The sequence below is a fragment of the Lonchura striata genome, chromosome 1 (assembly GCF_050655825.1).
Source record: "Lonchura striata isolate lonStrDom1 chromosome 1, ASM5065582v1, whole genome shotgun sequence".
NCBI classification, from domain to species: domain Eukaryota; kingdom Metazoa; phylum Chordata; class Aves; order Passeriformes; family Estrildidae; genus Lonchura; species Lonchura striata.
This window is the reverse complement of record NC_140703.1, coordinates 94,508,097-94,526,580: the sequence shown is the minus strand read 5'-3', so window position 1 is coordinate 94,526,580 and position 18,484 is coordinate 94,508,097. Positions and strand designations below refer to the sequence as shown.

Sequence of the window (18,484 nt, the reverse complement as noted above, 5' to 3'; positions counted from 1 at the left end):
TCCGCTGGAGCCGCCGGAGCCGGCCCCGGGGCTCCTCCTCCCCCGGCCCGGCCCGGCCCCGCTCCCGCCCCGCCGCGGGGAGGGGACGCGGGCGGGGAGGTGCCGCAGCCCGGGGCCCCTCCGCCCCTGCCCCGCCCCGCCCTGCCCCGGAGGAGCCGGGCCAGGTGTCCCGGCCGCCGTGTCCCGGCCGCCCCGGGGCGGGCAGGGCGGCTGCTGGGAAGCCGCTTCTCGCGGGGGGGTCGGGGGCCTTGCTGAGCCTTCGGGGGATGCAGCTGCGTGCCGGGATGCTCGCGTCCTTCCAGCTGGAGATGGCACAGACACCATCTCCGCAGCCCTCCCGGAGCCCAAGGCAAAGCCCGCCCATCCCGCTTTCCTCCTGCGGTGTACATGGAGGGACAGAAAGTTGCTCCGAAATTAAGGTCTCTCACAAAGCTGTGACAGCTGCCAGGCAAACACCTTTGCCCTGGTGAGAGGGAGGTATCAGGGATTATTTTCCGAGGGGCAGGTCTACCCAGTTTCACAGTCAGTTGCCCAGCTGCTGTAATTCAGATTAATTCCATTACAGGTGACAAAATTGCAACCATTTAAATTACCCAGAGATCTAGCCTATCATTTTTGCGTCAGTCCTCTTTATGCCAAACAAATCTGGGAAAAATATTAATGAAATATAAACATTCTATAAATTGGGGGCAAATAAAGGAATAATTTGCAGAGCAGCTGAGGGGGAGGAAACAACTGTTGCACTATTCTTAAGAGAATCTATCATTTACTAATTTTCTCTCCCTCCCCACAGAAAAGATAGAAGCACTGGTCAGATAGAAGCACTTTTCTTAATAAGTAAACATGTATCGTCATTCTTCCATGTCTCTTTTTGAAACTGCTAGAATTTATTTAGCCAGTCTAGGCTGCATATTTACGAGATGCTTTGATTTTCACCTACCTTCTAAAAACGATTAGCTGTGTGACAGTTCGGGTTTTTTTAAGCCATGCCTACTTACTTTTGCTTATTCTGCTTTGACAGACCAGATTTGTAATATTGTAGCTGTACCCAGCGATATGTAATTTCAGTTCAGAATAAAATATGCTTCAGATATTAAAGTATTGGCTATACCCATAGAGAGGGGATGTTAAATTTTTAGGTTAAAAAAGTCTTACAAATGACTTCAAGGTATTAATATGGGATGTGATTCAGGGCTGTGTGCAATACTAATTGGGTGGGGGGTATTGTTTCACTTGGATAATTGTGTTGCTCTATTTTTCTGTGGCATGTGCAGCCTTTGGATTTTCTGCCTGGATTCCCATCTCACTCCTAAAGTTGGGAAAAACATACTCATTGGATCAGAGTGCTTCTCTGACATACCACAAAGCAAGTAGTTTCTTCTGGGTGCTTGGTATGAAAGTGTAAAAATAACAAAAATTCTCTTTGTATGGAGACTGCTTGCAAATTCCCATGTGCAATACGTTTCACCCTTTTGAAGTGGCAGGTGCCGTATCAGAAAGAGTATCAAAGAGTTTAGACCATAAGGATCTGCACCTGTAAAAAAATCCTGGGTTTACATACTCTTACCTTATGAACTATTTTACTGTCCAGTCAATAACAAAACACTTAAAAGCTGAAACACAGTTATTGATATACTTCTGGTACCAAATCCTAGCAGTTAAAGCACTTAACATTTCTAAATTTATACACACAAATTAAGCACAATTATTTCTGAATTTTATCAAAATTCTGCTGCGTTCAAATTGTTTTCAAGTACTAGTGAAATGTAGCTCTTTCTGGTATTAAAAATAGTTTCTAAAAATAAGCAGAGAAGTTAGGACAGAAAACAGTCTGAGTAACAGGGTGAAAATGCAACTGGGATTTTAGGCTCTGTTAATAACATGCTCTATATAAAGAGAAGCCTGCACCCTTCACAGATGTTTTCTGCAGTTTCTTGAAACACATAACTACATCCCCACCTATTTGAGTGGGTGTATTTCCAGCTAGCAGCAGTCAGACAGACAGACAGGGGACTCTCCTGAAAGTGTCACCAGCCGAATGTCATTGATGGCAATGTATCACTTTTGTATGTTAAACGTAGCCTAGCTCAACGAGGCCCCAGATTCATCTGGTCCAGTACTGGTTTGGGCCTGGTGTAACAACTAAGAACTATCACTCAACAAGGGATGTGCATTACCCCACTAGTATTCATCTCCCATTCACTGCTTACTTAAAGGGCTGTCTCTGTTTCACAGCAATCTGTTCCTAATAATCAGATGCAACAGGATGGGAGTGTGCTGTGTGTTGTTTCAGATCCCTGGGAGAATTTAGGACAGTGGTGATCTGAATAGGGTCAAGGTGTGTCAAAGGGCCCCTGAGGTGAGCCCTTAAAGAGTCAAGTTTGTGAAGTCCTCAGCAGCCTGAGCTCCCACTGACCTCAGGAAAACACGCTCACTAGGCAGAGCACAGTGTGTTTTGTTATTACTGCCGACGTCGCCTTGGATGAATGCACTCCGAACTACAGCATGCAATTTAAGTCACCTCTAGTTAAAGTCAAATGGTTCACGATAGTCTGTAATGCAATATAAATAATAACAGAGCATATGTGAAAATATTTGGGAAAACATTAAGAGCCTCTAATTTGCTCTCTAGCACTCATATGTATTGGCCTGTTGCAAGATAATTTCCCCAAATCACTGAGTTGTCTGTAGCAAGATGTCTCCAGAGTTGTCAGTATGGGCATGAAAAATATCAAATTACTTGATAGGAATGAATATGGAATACTTTACTCTCTAGGTAGTACATATATGTGAACTACATACATTGTCTGGTGTTTGTTTTTCATTTTAGAGCATCTGAGGACACCTTTAATTACAATAAGGTTGTTCATTAGCCTTCCTGACAGCATGACAATGTGCTCACCATGGTTGGTCTCCAGATGTTCTGAAATTGAGACACTTGAATTAGGATACAAAGAGGGACAGCACATTGAAGTTTCTTACCCACTTCTGTGCTAGAGTAAGACCTTCCCAAGAGTAAGAATGTTAGCCTTGTACACAAGCCAAAAACCTGAGCCAATAATTACTGTACTGACGTCAGGGTAACTCAACCTTTCTAGTCTCCCACAGTATGAAAGCTGCTTAGTATTGCAGGAGAAAATTAGAGCCTGTTTATTTTTTTCTTTGCCAGCCTTCCCTATATATATGTATTGTCCTGCCTATGGTCCTCATTTGGTCTTCAGACTAACAATATTTTGTAAGTTCACATGAGGTGAAATGTTTGTCACAGAACAGGGTTGTTTTTTGCTGAGCTGATCTTATTTTAGAGACAAATTGGGCAAGTCATTGAAAGGATATGTCACATCAGCTACTAACTTCTGCCCCCAACATGTCACAGGTGTGCTGTGGACTTGGTGTTCAGCACCTCAATCTGCCTCCTTTTTGTCCTCTGTCAGTGTCTCTGTGTTTAGGCTTGTTGAATCTCCATGACCTGATGTGTGCTTTCTGAAGGTACCACAGGTGACCTCCATGGGACTGTTTCTAATGATAAAGGTGGTACAAACTTATCCTACTTTTAAAACATGGAAGAATCCATAATTTAGAGCCACCTCTAGCTCAGTTACCTACTGAATCCTAGACAAGGCTTTACAATCTAAATAGAAGGACAGTAAGGGAGGCTTCTTCCTTGTCCTTAATACGTGCTGGCACACCAGTGCTTTGAAGCATGAGGTCACTGCAGAAGCTACAAACAGGTACCATTTGGTGAACCACAGCAATTTCTGGTTTTGTTTCTGCTTATTGCCTTCCTTTATGACTTCTTTCTTCTAATGAGCAGTGAGTTTACTCTGTTTAATGAGTATGCATGCTCATGAAACAGAAATATTTGCCCTCATCATCTTTCAGACAGCTGTAACTACAGCTCACTCTCAAGGTGCTTTCTTTCAGGCTACAAAGCCTGAAATATTTAGACAGAGCAGTGGCAATGTGATGAGTAGCTGTGTAGCCTGAAAAAGCTCATCTTCATGTTACTACTGCTTTGCCAACATATTTATTCTAACATATACTAGGTTCTTCCTCTCCACCCCACAGGTTAGTCCACAACATAGATGCCCTAATCCAGGAAATTGCCTGTACCACCTATCAAAAGCTAGTCTGCCCTTTTCTAGGGTTGCAGTTCCACACCTTTCTCTCTCTCCTTTTCCTAGCATTTTTCTTAGGCTGGCACTAGCTTTGGTTTGACTATTCCCTATGACAACTGAGCTTGATAAGCTGATGAAAAATCAGCTCAGCAGTGACTGTGAGTAATTTTTTGCAGGTTTTGTGATCAGCACAGAGGAGGCTGATGAGGTAGCCCATGGTTGGCGGCACTGAGTTTCAGTCCCCAGGGTCTTCAGCTAAGCAGTGCTGGCTGCTCATTTTCCCTTGGCAAGTGCCCCTGCTCTACCTCATCTTCAAACCTTACAGGTTTTGGAGCACCTCAGTTGTAGGACTGTTTCCTTTCACCAGGATTGGAAAAGTATTTCACTGTATAATTTCTGCCTGGTCGGTGTCTGAATCACATCCCACTGAAAGTGAGATGATAAACCAACCAGCTCAAGACATCCTTACCATAGAAAAGCATGACCTGGATGATTAGAATTTCTCTGTGTTACAGGCAGTTGAACATCAGGTCTTAGATGGAAACCATGAAGCAACCTGAGTTGTAGATATACTCAGCCACTGAGCGAGCAAAAATAAACTCTTCCCTGATGCACAGGTGCTATAGATGCAGATGAAAATAGGAGCTCAGGAGGAATTTCCCACCCAGGTCTTTCTTAGGAAGTAAGTTTAGTCTTTGTTGTTAGCACTCTGTGGAGAGAGCAGCCCTGCTGTGCCCACTGCACCAGATAGCTCGATTCTCTCCTTGCTAGTTCTTCCTGCTCACCAAGATCATCTGAGCCCTCCAGTACCTTGTACTGTCACAGGTGAGTTTCCCTCTATGAAGGAATCAGTCGCTCTAGTTCTTCTAGACTTCCCAATATATGAAGGAAAACTCTTTTTACCTGAGTTCAGGGGACTTAGTGTGGATATACTCAATAAATGACTCAAAAATATAGGACTGGAAATTCAATCAAAAAGTAAGCATTGTGATTCAAAGTGATCACAATGCAAAAATTTCTGGTAAATGCACTAAATGTGAGTTTTGCATAGATTGATTTTTTTTTAACTGCAGTATTTTAAGGTCTAGTCTGACTTCACCACCATATGAGAATTCACGGATGTCCTACTATCATGTTCCTGAAGTTTAATAGGGCACTGTGTGTATGTGTACAAAGGTACACATAAGCTTACAAGAAGTTACAGAATTATGGCCTATAAAAAAATGCACTAGATTTTCACTCTTCCTGGCATCAGGAAGGAGATGGAATAAGTTAGCCAGTAGTAAGACAGAATTTACTTTGGTTTTTATAAACTCATTAAGATTCTTGTCCATAATAAGCAGACCCATGTATCTAGGAGACATCCTAATGACTGCAGCAGCCCACAATGTGAATATGAGTGCAGATTTGACAGAATCAGAAAGTGTGATCCTATTGACTAATAATGATATCGGAGTCAAAAAAAATGCAACTTGTGACCTTTAAATGTGAAGTCGTTTCCACGACACATTTGTGACAGTTAAAAGAATTTAATTTTTATTTGCAAGTTCAATACTGTCATCATATTAATTGTTTAAAAAGCGACATATACAGAAGAACAGACATTTTTAGTTGAACTGCCCCATTTCTAATGACATGCATGCATATCAAGCATCTTTTTCATATCATACCTTAAGTCATTTCTCTAGGCTGTAGCCACAGCTATTCTCTATGAGTAAATTCACATGGTGCCCAGTATGCCATCATTGCTTCTGGTCATGAAGAAAAGGCCATTGAAGAGCATTACAGACAAATATGCCTCAGGGCAAAATCCCATTGCCCTGGCTCCAGACAGGATAGGGTAAATTTTCGCAGTAGCCAGAAGGGATCATGGCTAGGGCCTGGAGGGAATTCTATACCACCTCACATCATTTTCTGGGGTCAGGGGAAGGGGTCCCTTCCTGCTGTCAAAGCATGGCCACATGGTGTGCTGCTATCAGGAGTTTCTGTGTGGTGAGCACCCACATGTGAATTGTTCACCTCTTAGAGACATTGTTATTAATATTGTTGCTGTTACTCTTCAGTTTTTTATTGCATTGCTGTTTCCAGTAATTGTTCATATCTGAACCCATGATCTTCACCTTTTGAGCCTCCAATTCTCCTCTACATCTCCCTGCAGGGAAAGGGAGGGGATACAGAGGAGTGAGCATGGGGCATGTGGTTTGGAATGTTTCATTTGGAACACTAAATTGGGGAACCATTCCTAAGTCATGACACACATCCAATCAGGAGTTATACTTTGTCCTGCCTCTAGCCCTGTTACTACACTTTCATTTCACCTCTTGGCTGGACAAGCCATTGCAATCTCCTTTTTTCCTTCCTCTTTGAACTCCTCCCCACCCATACTGGCAGTTGAAGAGAGAAGTGGGATTTCTCCTCCTGGTGCATGTTAAAGTTCAAAAACATTGATTGAATTTGGCAGGAAAAAAAACAGCTACCCTCTTTTTATCCCCTTACAGAAAGAAACACTGTGACCTTCAAAGTGTGAATTGATCACTATGAAATGAAATTCATCACAATGGCTTCTCCTAAAAGTATTGCACCCCTTTATGAGCTCTTGTTTCATCTGGCCAGATGTGGCTCTTGGATGAGAGATGCCCCAGTTATTAATGGATAAGAGAACCTATTTAGAAAGAAAATATTAATGCAATTAGAAGGATAAAGATAGTAATTATTTATTTATATATGTGAAGATGTGATTTTGACATTAGAAAAAAAAAAAGGATGATCAAAGTGGAATTTAGACTAGACAAATATAATTTATACTTGCATGTTTTTGGAGAGCAATACTGGAAATTCTTGTCAAGTTTGTAGCCTTCAAATTAGAAACTTACTGCATAAAATGTTCCAGTCCTCTGCTAGTCCTAGTTTAGAACTAGGAAAAAAAGGAAGCTGTGATGATTTTCTTAGTTGCTTCTGTAACAGAAAATCTTTTCTTCCTAGAATATGAAAAAGGACTTCCTGGGTGCTTTCTAAATTGTATATAGAGACAAAAGCCCCCAGAATATTTCAGATTTTAGTTGCTAGCTAGTTAGTCGGACTTTCACTGTTTCAGTTATTATATCTAGGCATTAAAGGCCACTAAAATAATGCTACATTTTAATAAAATGGTTTGAAACACAGAATGACGGCAACCTCATTACATTTGAAACATTGCCAAACCATAATATCCTGGAGAGTTTGCATAGAGATGGTGCAGTCAAACTTTCCTACTTTTTCTGTGAAATTAACCATGTATTTATGATTAAAATGAGGTGCACCAGTCCCCAACACATCACTTTACATCACAGTGTTTCTGAGAATTAATTTCTGTGTTATTATTTTGAATGCATTTCCAATTTCAGCATTCAAAAAATTGCTGTTGATTGATCTTAGGAAACTGTTCTGGTTTGCTTCTATGCTTTCATTTTTAATTACCAAGTTTTTGATCATTACTCACCTTGGGTACTCCTCCAGAAATCTTACCTAGATCAGTGGAACTATTCATAGCCAAGATATAAATAAGTATGATGCCATTTGACCTTCAGTCATCTCAAAAAAATATTCTCCAATCTAATTATGTAGAGAAAATTCTGCTGTAAATTCAAGAGCAAAAATACTTTAAAATTGCCTCTGAAAAACAGTGTCTAGTGCTTGCAGCTGAAACTGAAACTTTTTTTCCCTGCTATAACAGTTATTCTCTATGTAGTTCTGTTATGTGAATATTTGCGATGTTTGCTGAAGCAGTCTATTTTTTGGCACTTATGAGTTGTTAGGAATTGCATGCTGCTGTTTCAACATCTTTCCAGACTGTCGATGCTGCTGTCTTTCTTGGGGCCTGGGAAGTCACCTAGAAATGAAATCTATTGCTGAGGATTCCCTTTACAAAAGCAAGTTTCTGAAATAATTGATTTAGTACCTCCTGAAATGGCTTCAGCTCTGAAAATATTTAAAAGTCTGCCTGCTTGCTTTTTTTCCATTTGAAATGCCAAGTGGGAGGTAAATATAATTATGGATTTGCTTTCTTTGGCATTAAGTTATCAGTATTAATTACTATTGATATAATGTTTCCATCTTCAGAGCATTGAAGAAATGCAGCACCACGACCAGCTCTCATTTTCACTTAAGCCAGCCTCCCTAAAACCTTGCTTGAATTGCTCATAGGAGCAAATCAGTTCTGTATTTGGCCTCATACATTACTGATTGGTTCCAGAGCTTTGATTATAAGATATCCTAACCCTCCTTCACACCCAGGGCAAGAAACTCTTAATCATGAGGGAAAGCTTGGAACCCTAAAGGATGAAAGAAGAAGGAAAATACTCAAGAAAAAAGTTTCTATTATGAGATTTTTCTTCAGTGAATTTGGATAATATGTATCCTTTTAAGACACTGAGAAAACAGCTTCTGTGAGATAGATGGCATTGGATAAATTATTAATGTTAGCTGATATTTAAAGTAAATCCCTAATTTAAACAGAAATGCTAGGTAAAACTCATTCCAGATTTATTATATAATTTAATTTACTTCAAACACCTGCTTATGTCAAAGCTAGTCTATTTAAGGAGTAAAAATAGAGAGCAAAGAAAACTTTTAGAACATACTGGAGATGTTAACATAAGATTAACATAAGAATTATTATTGGAGTAAGCTTGTTTCTATTTAAGTCAAATAAGGAAGCTTTTAATTCCCTAAAGCTCAGATGGGATTACTATAAAATAACATGGAAACACTGCTTTTCAAAAATCAGAAAAAGAAGAAAGTGATAATTAATTTAATATAGACAAATGACACTGAATGGAAAAAGTGCCGGAGATTAAAAGGGGAAACAGACGGGGGTATGTCCAAAGGAGAAAAAAAAGATTACAAAATATTGATTTAAACCTTTATTACAGAATATATGCATGGAAAACAAGAATGAAATAAGGTAAATTAAAAAGAAATAGGAATACCCAGTCTAATTCTAAGACATCAGTGAGTCTAGAAAAAAATAATCCATTCTCAGTGAGATGGCAAGTATGGACTTAATCAAATGGCATATTCAGATGGGTGCTGAAGTATTTCCTTGGCTCCTAGGAATACCATTAACAGTTAAAAGCACACCTAAATGAAACTTTTGCTAAAATTCTTCAGTGAAGAAGGATGGACTTGAATTTAAATTCTGTTATGAGTTTTTGATTAGGGTTATAAATTACCTAACTTGTAGACATGCTGATAATAGATACTAACAAAAAGAAAAAAATTGAGCACAGATGGAGAAATTGCAATGAACACTTTAGCTGTGTTCTTCAGAGTGAGTAGCAAAAACTCCATCCACTTCAGTGAGCTTCAAATCACAGCCCGTGTTTTGATGCACAAGGCACACAAGTTCACAATGTGCTTATACTTATTGCAAGTACATTTTGTGATCATAAAGGAGAAAAGATCTGTAACAAACCTTTGCATGAAGACGCAAGAGCTGCAAGAACTTGAAACTGAAGAACTTTTTAAAATTGAAGAATTTAGGCAACTCAGGAAGTGAAAGTGGAGTTTGTTTTTCAGATAAAGCCTTTTCCTCATTGTCCCTGTCCCCTCAAATTGCCAATAAAAAGGATGAAAATCTATCAGGAAATTACCAGCAGTGAGAGAAGTCATTCCAGTCTTGTGGTGGGAGGTTTAAAATGGAAGGAAGTAATTGTTTCTTTTCAGTGCATGATTTGAGTGCATTGCATGATTAGTAAATTGCAGAACTTCTTGCCTTGTGGAGATCAAAAGTTAAAAAGGAGAGTAGACTAATGAAAATCAGAAAGTCTCAAAGCTGCTAATGCTGAGCAGCATCTACCTGGAAAGAGCTCCTGTACGCTTGCTCTGTTTCACACTTGAACCCTCCTCACCTCTATGAATTAAATGGTTTTATGGAGCAGCCTTCAAACTGCTGAAGATACATATAATCAAAAACTGAAACTTGGGCCAGCTTATCTTATAGGATAAATTTAACAGATGTGGCATTTCGGGAGATAAAAATGACAGCTCCTTTATCCCTTCTGTGGGACACTGAGAATTTGAGGCAGTTAAGGAGCCAGGAGGTGACTGCAGAAAGAGGCTGCAAAGGTCTCCCAGATTCTGGCCTGCCACATCCTCTAGGATAAAGCTACTAGACCCACATGACCCACATGGAGTCTAACAACTGATCAAGGTTTTATTTTTCAAGCTGTAGGTGCTCTCTTGCTTCCCAGCTGGAAGGATCATAAAATTTATATTGTCATAATTCAGGTGGTTGAAAGGAAAAAAAATTTAAGTAATGTGGATTTCAGAAATATAATCTATACTGGATTTGAGCAAAGAAGTATAGAGATAGTAGTTAGAGATTTTTGATTGGAAAAGTTTTTGCAAAATCTGCATAACCTGATCAAAACTTAGGTGAGGGTAAATGTTCAGTCTTAAACTACTTGATTATTGGTGGTAAATAATGATTCTGGTTCTTGTAGCTTCCTCTTGTCTGGTCTTTTGTTTCTGAGAGACTTTTCTGATCAGCTCTTTTATTGTGTCCCTGGCAAGACAGGTGGCTGCTTTTGCCCTATTTGTTTCATACAGAAAATGAAAACAAATCGCAAAAGGTTGCTGAAATAAGTAGTTGTCCTGGGTTGACTGCATGATGCCTTGATCCTCAATCATCTGCCCTATTTATGTTGAATAATAAATTTTGCACCTTTAAGGCTTGTTCCAACAGTGAAGGGGTGGGGGGAAGAAGCGCGGAGTTTGTTTTCAAGAACTCACTCCCTCCTCCACATTCCTGCTCCTGGATTGTGTTGTCTGTGGACGGACAGAGAGCGAGACAGAGCTCTCCTTTGCTTTTCTAGTTAGTTTTAGCTAGCTGAGGCAAAGAAGTTCCCTGGACTGTGTTTTTTTCCCTTTCTCTGGACCTGCTCTGACTGAACACCAGAAGAGCAGCAGCAGCAGCACCCTTGGACCAGAGGACCGAGCCTGGGCCGTGGCATTTCCAGCACCGGAGGGAGTGATCAGAGACTGAGTGAGCCCAGCTGCAACCTGGGGGATTTTTGTGAGTTTGTCTCCCTCTTGGAGTGGCAAGAAGTTTTATTGTTTAATATTGTTGAAGTTTGCTTGTTTAATAAACAGGTTTTTTCCACTTTTCTCCAAACAGCTATCTTTCCCCAACTGGCTGGGGGGAGGGTCTGATTGAATCTGCTTCCTAGAGGAACCCTTTTGGGGTTCTTGCCCAAATTTGCCCTGAACCAGGACAAATACATTTATTGGCGCCCAACTACTGGGGTTCGAGAAAGTGGAAAAAAACCTTTATTGATTGCATGTTGGTTGTGCCTGCTCTGTAGTGGATTAAAGCAGTCAGTAGCCATGTTTCTTGCATTCATAATGTCTCTTGTGGTGGAGGCCTTCATGTGGTTCTGGTCTCTAGGCTTTTCTGAGGTTTTAGTACTTTTTTGGGTACTAGGATTATTGTCCCTTACATGTAGTTTTTGCAGTAGAGGATCACAGATTAAAATAGCTATTTTGATAGCTTTGGTGATTGTGATTTGTAAGGTGCTTACAAAGATACTGGAGTCTATTCAAGATATGTATAGTTTATGGTTTTTTCGTCCTACCCTGCATCCTAGTTCCAGTAGTATGTTTTGGGAGTTTATTAGTAATTGCATTCAGTTTGTTAGAGGAGGAGCAGAGGATGAGATTTTCCAGCCTCTCGTTTCCTTCTTCTCTTTTGAATCTGTTATGTCACTTTTTGAGAATGTTCAGTTTTCCCTGAATGTTAAAGAGACCATCTTTCTGGTATTTTATCTGGTAATCTTCCTTTATATAGTCTGTAGCTTCTCTAGAGTGAAGGCTGAGATGTCCAGAGGAGCTGATGAGATCCCAGACTCAGGTGTGGAAAATCCTAAGTGGTGTGGAGAATGGGAGAAAATGGGCCAGACCCTGAAGGAATTTTCTAACCCTGTAGAGCGGGATTTTCCACGTGAACAAATTCAGAACCCAGATGAGGTAGCGAAACACCTGAAAGAGAAGTGCCATGATGATCCAGGAGAAGGACTCTCAAAGCTACTTATTGACACAAAAGCCGGAGTTAGGGCAACTGATGCAGGGTCAGAAGCCACTACTGAGTCCTATTCCCTGACAGACCTTCGTGGCCTAAGAAAGGATTACACTCGAAGACCTGATGAGTCTATAATTAGTTGGTTGGTCCATCTTTGGGATGCTGCAGGGGAGGCTACAATTCTGGATGGTAGTGAAGTGAGATATTTGGGATCCCTATCACATGATCCGGTTATTGACCAAGGAATGATGAGGGGGGCTAATCCTCGCAGCCTCTGGGCACGGGTCCTGGGAAGTGTGGCACAAAGATACCTGTGTGCAGACGATCTCTATATGCAGCAAACCCAGTGGAAGACTATAGAACAAGGAATTCAGTGCTTGAGGGAAATGGCAGTGGCAGAGATTGTCTTCTCAGATGATGTAGATACTGTAAATCCAGACTCGGTACCATGTACATCCGTGATGTGGCGAAAACTTGTACGACTTGGGCCACAAGAATATGCTCCTGCTTTAGCAATAATGAAGCGAGATGATGATGAGGAGACTGTGCTCGATATGGCAAAGAAGCTCCGAGCATATGCAGATGTTGTACATGGCCCAACACATGCCAGAATTGCAGCAGTGGAAACACGTCTGCAGAAATTAGAAGATAAGATAAAGGAGAATCATAAGAAACTCAGGGAGGAGATTAAAGATGGTTTTCTCCAAATCTCAACAATACAGATCAGAGGTTCTGGTACCCAATGCAGACATTCCCCAGATGGGGAAAAAAGGTACATCTCACGAGCTGAGCTGTGGTTCTTCCTGCGTGATTGTGGAGAAAATATGAGGAGATGGGATGGAAAACCTACTGCTGCTCTGGCACAACGGGTGCATGAATTGAAGGAAGGCAAGACTCCAAGAGGAAGTTTCATCAAAAGGAGAGCAGCTCCAGTGACCCATAACCAAACTGCCGTATATGATGATGATGACAATATTTTCAATCCCCTTGATTGTTCAACATCCAAGACATATGCCCCAGGAAAGAAGGATAACCAGGCTTAGAGGGACCCTGCCTCTAGCCAGGTAGAGGCTAGGGAAAACCGTGTTTTTTGGACTGTGTGGATTCATTGGCCTGGCACATCAGAACCACAAGTATATAAAGCTTTGGTCGACACTGGTGCACAGTGCACATTAATCCCATCAAAATATGTGGGGGCAGAACATGTTTCTATTGCTGATGTGACAGGGGGATCACAGGACTTTACTTTAGTGGAAGCTGAGATCAGCCTGACTGGAAATGAGTGGAAAGACATTGCTACCAGGGTAGAGAAACTACCTGTGAAAGTTCGCCACGTAGATGCCCATGTCCCCAAGAGCAGAGCCAATGAGGAGCACCAAAACAACCAGCAGGTAGATCAGGCTGCAAGCATAGGGGTGTCAAAGATAGACTTAGATTAGCACCATAAGGGGGAGTTGTTCCTGGCTCGATGGGCTCATGATGCCTCAGGCCATCAGGGCAGAGATGCCACCTACAAGTGGGCACGAGACCGAGGGGTGGATCTAACCATGGACAGTATTTCTCAGGTGATCCATGACTGTGAGACGTGTGCTGCCATCAAGCAGGCCAAGCAGGTGAAGCCCCTGTGGTATAGTACAGTTATGGGGAGGCTTGGCAGATTGATTACATCACACTGCCCCAGACACACCAGGGCAAGTGTTATGTGCTCACCATGGTAGAAGCCACCACTGGATGGTTGGAAACCCACCCCATGCCTCATGCTACGGCCCATAACACCATTCTGGGATTGAGAAGCAGATCCTTTGGAGGCATGGTACCCCTGAGAGGATTGAGTCAGACAATGGGACTCATTTCAAGAATAGTCTTATCAACACCTGGTGCATGGTAGGGAATATGGTACACCCACTCAATACCGTGTTCCCTAGCCCAGTCTTATCAACACCTGGGCTAGGGAACACGGTATTGAGTGGGTGTACCATATTCCCTACCATGCACCAGCTGCAGGCAAAGTGGAGAGGTACAATGGACTGTTAAAAACCACCTTAAAAGCTTTGAGTGGGGGATCTTTCAAAAATTTGGAGCAGAATCTGGCAAAAGCCACCTGGTTAATTAATACCCGAGGCTCTACCAATCGAGTGGGCCCTGCCGAATTTGAGCCTTTGCATATATTAGATGGAGACAAAGTCCCGGTAGTGCATGTCAGGGGTTTGTTAGGGAAGACAGTGTGGATCAATTCTGCCTCGAGTACGGACAAACCCATTTGTGAGATTGTCTTTGCTCAGGGACCAGGTTGTACATGGTGGATAATGCAGAAAGATGGAAGAACACGATGTGTACCTCAGGGAGATCTGATTGTTGGGTGAAAACTATGTGTAAATATCACTCTTTGCTGAATATTACTGCCATTGTCTGTGTATAGCTGAATACTGGATGTATAATGTATGTGTTTGTAGGGTTTGAATATATATATTAGTTTTAGTAGCAAGCTGACGATATGGGGATAAGGGGTAGAATGTCCTAGGTTGGCTGTATGATGCCTTTATCCCCAATTGTCTGCCCTGTTTATGTTGAATAATAAGTTTTGCACCTTTAAGGCTTGTTCCAACAGTGAAGGGCAGGGAAGAGGCATGGAGTTTGTTTTCAAGAACTCACTCCCTCCTCCACATTCCTGCTCCTGGACTGTGCTGTCTGTGGACGGACAGAGAGCGAGACAGAGCTCTCCTTTGCTTTTCTAGTTAGTTTTAGCTAGCTGAGGTAAAGAAGTTCCCTGGACTGTGTTTTTTTCCCTTTCTCTGGACCTGCTCTGGACTGAACACCAGAAGAGCAGCAGCAGCAGCAGCACCTGTGGACCAGAGGACCGAGCCTGGGCCGTGGCATTTCCAGCGCCGGAGGGAGAGATCAGAGACTGAACGAGCCGAGCTGCAGCCCGGGGGGGGGTGGGTTTCTGAGTTTGTCTCTCTCTTGGAGTGGCGAGAAATATTTTATTGTTTAATATTGTTGAAGTTTGCTTGTTTAATAAACAGGTTTTTTTCCACTTTTCTCCAAGGAGCTATCTTTCCCGAATCTGTTGGGGGGAGGGGCTGATTGAATCTGCTTCCTAGAGGAACCCTTCTGGGGGTTCTTGCCCAAATTTGCCCTGAACCAGGACAGTAGTTTATATTTTCACCCTGCTAAGATAAATATTAACTTTGAGCCCTCACATGTTTTCAGATCTGGCCCAGAATTTATCAGACTCTTGAAATTGTTAACTATTAACCAGTAGATGGAAGCTGGTTTGGTCATATTCTGAAATCAGTCATTGCTGAAGAATGAGATGATTCATGATCTTGACAAATTCAGTTGCTGATGGCAGGAAAAAAATTAGCCTCTTCTGAGAGCAGTTGATCAGTATCTACTCTTTGTGCATATTAATTGCATTAACATAACATGATAACAAATGCAGAAAAGTAACTGTTCACCAGGATCACTCAGGGACTAACAACCCAGCCTCTAGTTTTGACATTGCTTATCTGTATTAGCACAATTGCATTTTAGCCTTTACAATTCCCTTTTTGCAGAAAACATTGAGACATTGAGGTGCTGGAGTGTGTCCAGAGAAGGGCAATGGAGCCTTGAAGGGTCTACAGAGTAAATCATGTGAGGAACGGCTGAGGGAGCTGGGGTTGTTCAGCCTGCAGAAAAGGAGGCTCAGGGGAGGCATTATCACTCTACAACTACCTGAAAGGAGGTCTCCCAAAGAAATGACAGGATGAGGGGAAATTATCTCAAGTTATACCAGGGAGGTTTAGATTGGATACTAAGAAAAATTTCTTCACTTCGAGTGTTGTCAGGCAGTGGAACAGGCTGCCTAGGGAAGTGGTTGAGTCACCATCTCTGGAGATATTTAAAAGACAAGGCTTAGTGATGGACTTGGCTGGGTTTACAGGTGAACTCAATGGTCTCAGAGATCTTTTCCAACCTAAATAATTCTATAATCTGAACTGAGCTATGAAATACATGGTGTACCTTGTCCTAAAGGCAGCCTGTTGATTTCAGCCTGTAAGACACACTTTTTCCTCAGTTCCCAGACTGAATGGTTTGGGCATATTCTATACAGTCAATGAAAAGAGGTGTTTTTGAAGGCCTCCTGTAGGATACCCTGTCAGGTCTAGGTGTCCTAAGGGTGAATGATTTCTCATTTATTAACAATAAAGTTCATCTACAATGGCATTATCCCTTCAATTAAATCTGGTTAAGATTCTCTGAGATTTTGCTTTGTCTGTTCTGGGCATGGATATATGAAAGAACTTGAAGCAGGGGGATATCCTTTAGAAGATAGATACACTTCTGGAAAATATCCTTGAAGAAACAACAATTTGATTTAGTGTTTAGTCTCATACTACATTATGTGGGAATTTTGCAGATTTGTGTTGTTGTGCCTGGAAATACGAACCACTTCAATTACAATAGCATGTCAAGAATGTAATTGCATTATGGGGCATGAAGGCATCTCTCTGTTGTCGATTCTGGATGCTTAAAAATTTGTATCCAAATTTTATAGCTGAAGCACTATTCCTGTCCTTTTGCTATTCATTTTTTCTATGTAAAAGAAAACTTGATGCTCAGACAGGAGGGAGCAGGTGCAATCTCGGGCTAGTGCCTTTATCTGGGCAAGCAGGAAAATCAAGACTGCAGGAATGTATATATGTATATACAGTATATATGCCACAACACTATTTGCACAGACAAAAACTGGAGGAATTACTTCTGAAACAAGCTCTTGCAAAGAAAAAGAAGTTGTATTTTTCCCCGAAGTCTCCCATTATGTGATTTTGATGTTTACCTTACGAGGTCGGATAAAACATACTGGCCGTCACGGGAATGCTGGGGATACGCCCGGTCCCGTAGGAGTTGGGAAGGCTGGAGATGCTGCCGGGTGATTTGCGAGGAGCGCAGAGCGGGGCGGAGGAAGGTCGGGGGATGCCGGGGTTGTGCCCCGGGGCCGGCAGGTGGCCCGCCCGGGGCCCCGCTCCTTCCACCTTCTGACCCGAATAACTGGGGGAAGTACGGCCCACGCGTCTCTCGTCTTCCTCCTCGCAGCATCGTTTCTGAGCACGACACCAGCTGCCAAACATGAAACGGCTTCTGGGCAATTCAGCCTCCACGTGGAATCTTGCTGAGGGGTGCAGCACATTGGTCTTGCTGTCCTGCAAGAGATTAACTGTGCCTGAGAGCCTGAGTGCTCGGGCTCTTGGGCTGACAGCAGTGAGACAGCCCTGATGGCCAGGGTCAGGTCTTCCTGAAAACCAGGTGACTGCTAAGGGCATGCAGCTAAGGGAAATGTGAGTGCCATGGCCCAGGGAGGAAGGGGGACGTCGCTATAGGCTCAGGGGTCAAAGCATATACTTCCCATGGAAATCCAGTGGCCATAGAAACCATATCTAATGGAAAACTTGTTTGTAGTGTTTTAAGTTGCCACCCCATTAAATTTAAGTAAACTGGTGCAATGGCACAGGTAGCAGAACCTTCAGCAGAGCTCCCTTTGCTCTGTGGAGGCTGCCAGGCCCCCATAGACCTAATGAGCCTCTTTGTGCTTTTGCAGAATTGCCAACCCCACTTCATAGGGAAGGGACAAGTTCTGATAAATAATAATGATAAACACGTGCTTGTTATTATTATAATTGCTATTTCCCAGCAGCTAATAAATGAATTACTGCAAAGAGTCAGGGGAAGTCCCTTCACTCTGAAGGCCCAAGAGATTGTCTCTTAAATATTTCCTCACTACGCTTTGCTCTCTTACTGCTTAACCTGAAAGCTCAAACACATAACACTTGTGTGAGTGCAATAAGAAAGATTTTTTTTTTTTTTCAGTGGTGAATTCACAATCTTACATTCTGAAGAAGCTAGCAGGTGAAGGACCTGATGATCAGCCTCAGTAGCTGCCTTTTCATCAGCCTTGCTCCTGGAGAGGGAGACCTAGAGCTGCCCAGAGTCTGTGTCCAGGGCCACCGCCGCTGCAGCTGCTCAGAGGGTTTCACACAAGGGCAGAGGTGTCACTGGCTGCTGGGGCCCTGCTGCAGCCCAGTGCTGGTCTCAGCAATGCTGAGATGTGGACTGGATGAGCAGGGGCTGTTCACACCCCTGGTATGCCAGTGGAGAACTACAGAGCTCTTCATTCACCTCTCTCTAATTAAGCAAACAGCAGAATCTTAAAAATGCATGGTATTGTGGCAAGTAAGGACCAGCATTTATCCTGCCTGGACACAGTTTTGCTACCACTGCTCTGAATATGAATTATTCTACCCACAAATTAAACTGAAAGCTTATCACA

At 42.3% G+C, this 18,484-nt stretch overlaps 1 protein-coding gene across 1 annotated transcript; it reads left to right on the top strand.

Moving 5' to 3' along the window:
* Positions 1 to 11,367: 11,367 nt before the first annotated feature.
* LOC146768779 (uncharacterized) lies at positions 11,368 to 13,327 on the top strand. Its single transcript, XM_085583851.1, has one exon. It carries the CDS (start codon positions 11,484 to 11,486, stop codon positions 13,215 to 13,217), a length of 1,734 nt encoding a protein of 577 aa, XP_085439977.1. The 5' UTR covers positions 11,368 to 11,483; the 3' UTR covers positions 13,218 to 13,327.
* Positions 13,328 to 18,484: the final 5,157 nt, after the last annotated feature.

Bases quoted from the DNA above. Each gene is read 5' to 3' on its own strand.
- LOC146768779 (XM_085583851.1), top strand. From the start codon at position 11,484: ATGTTTCTTGCATTCATAATGTCTCTTGTGGTGGAGGCCTTCATGTGG.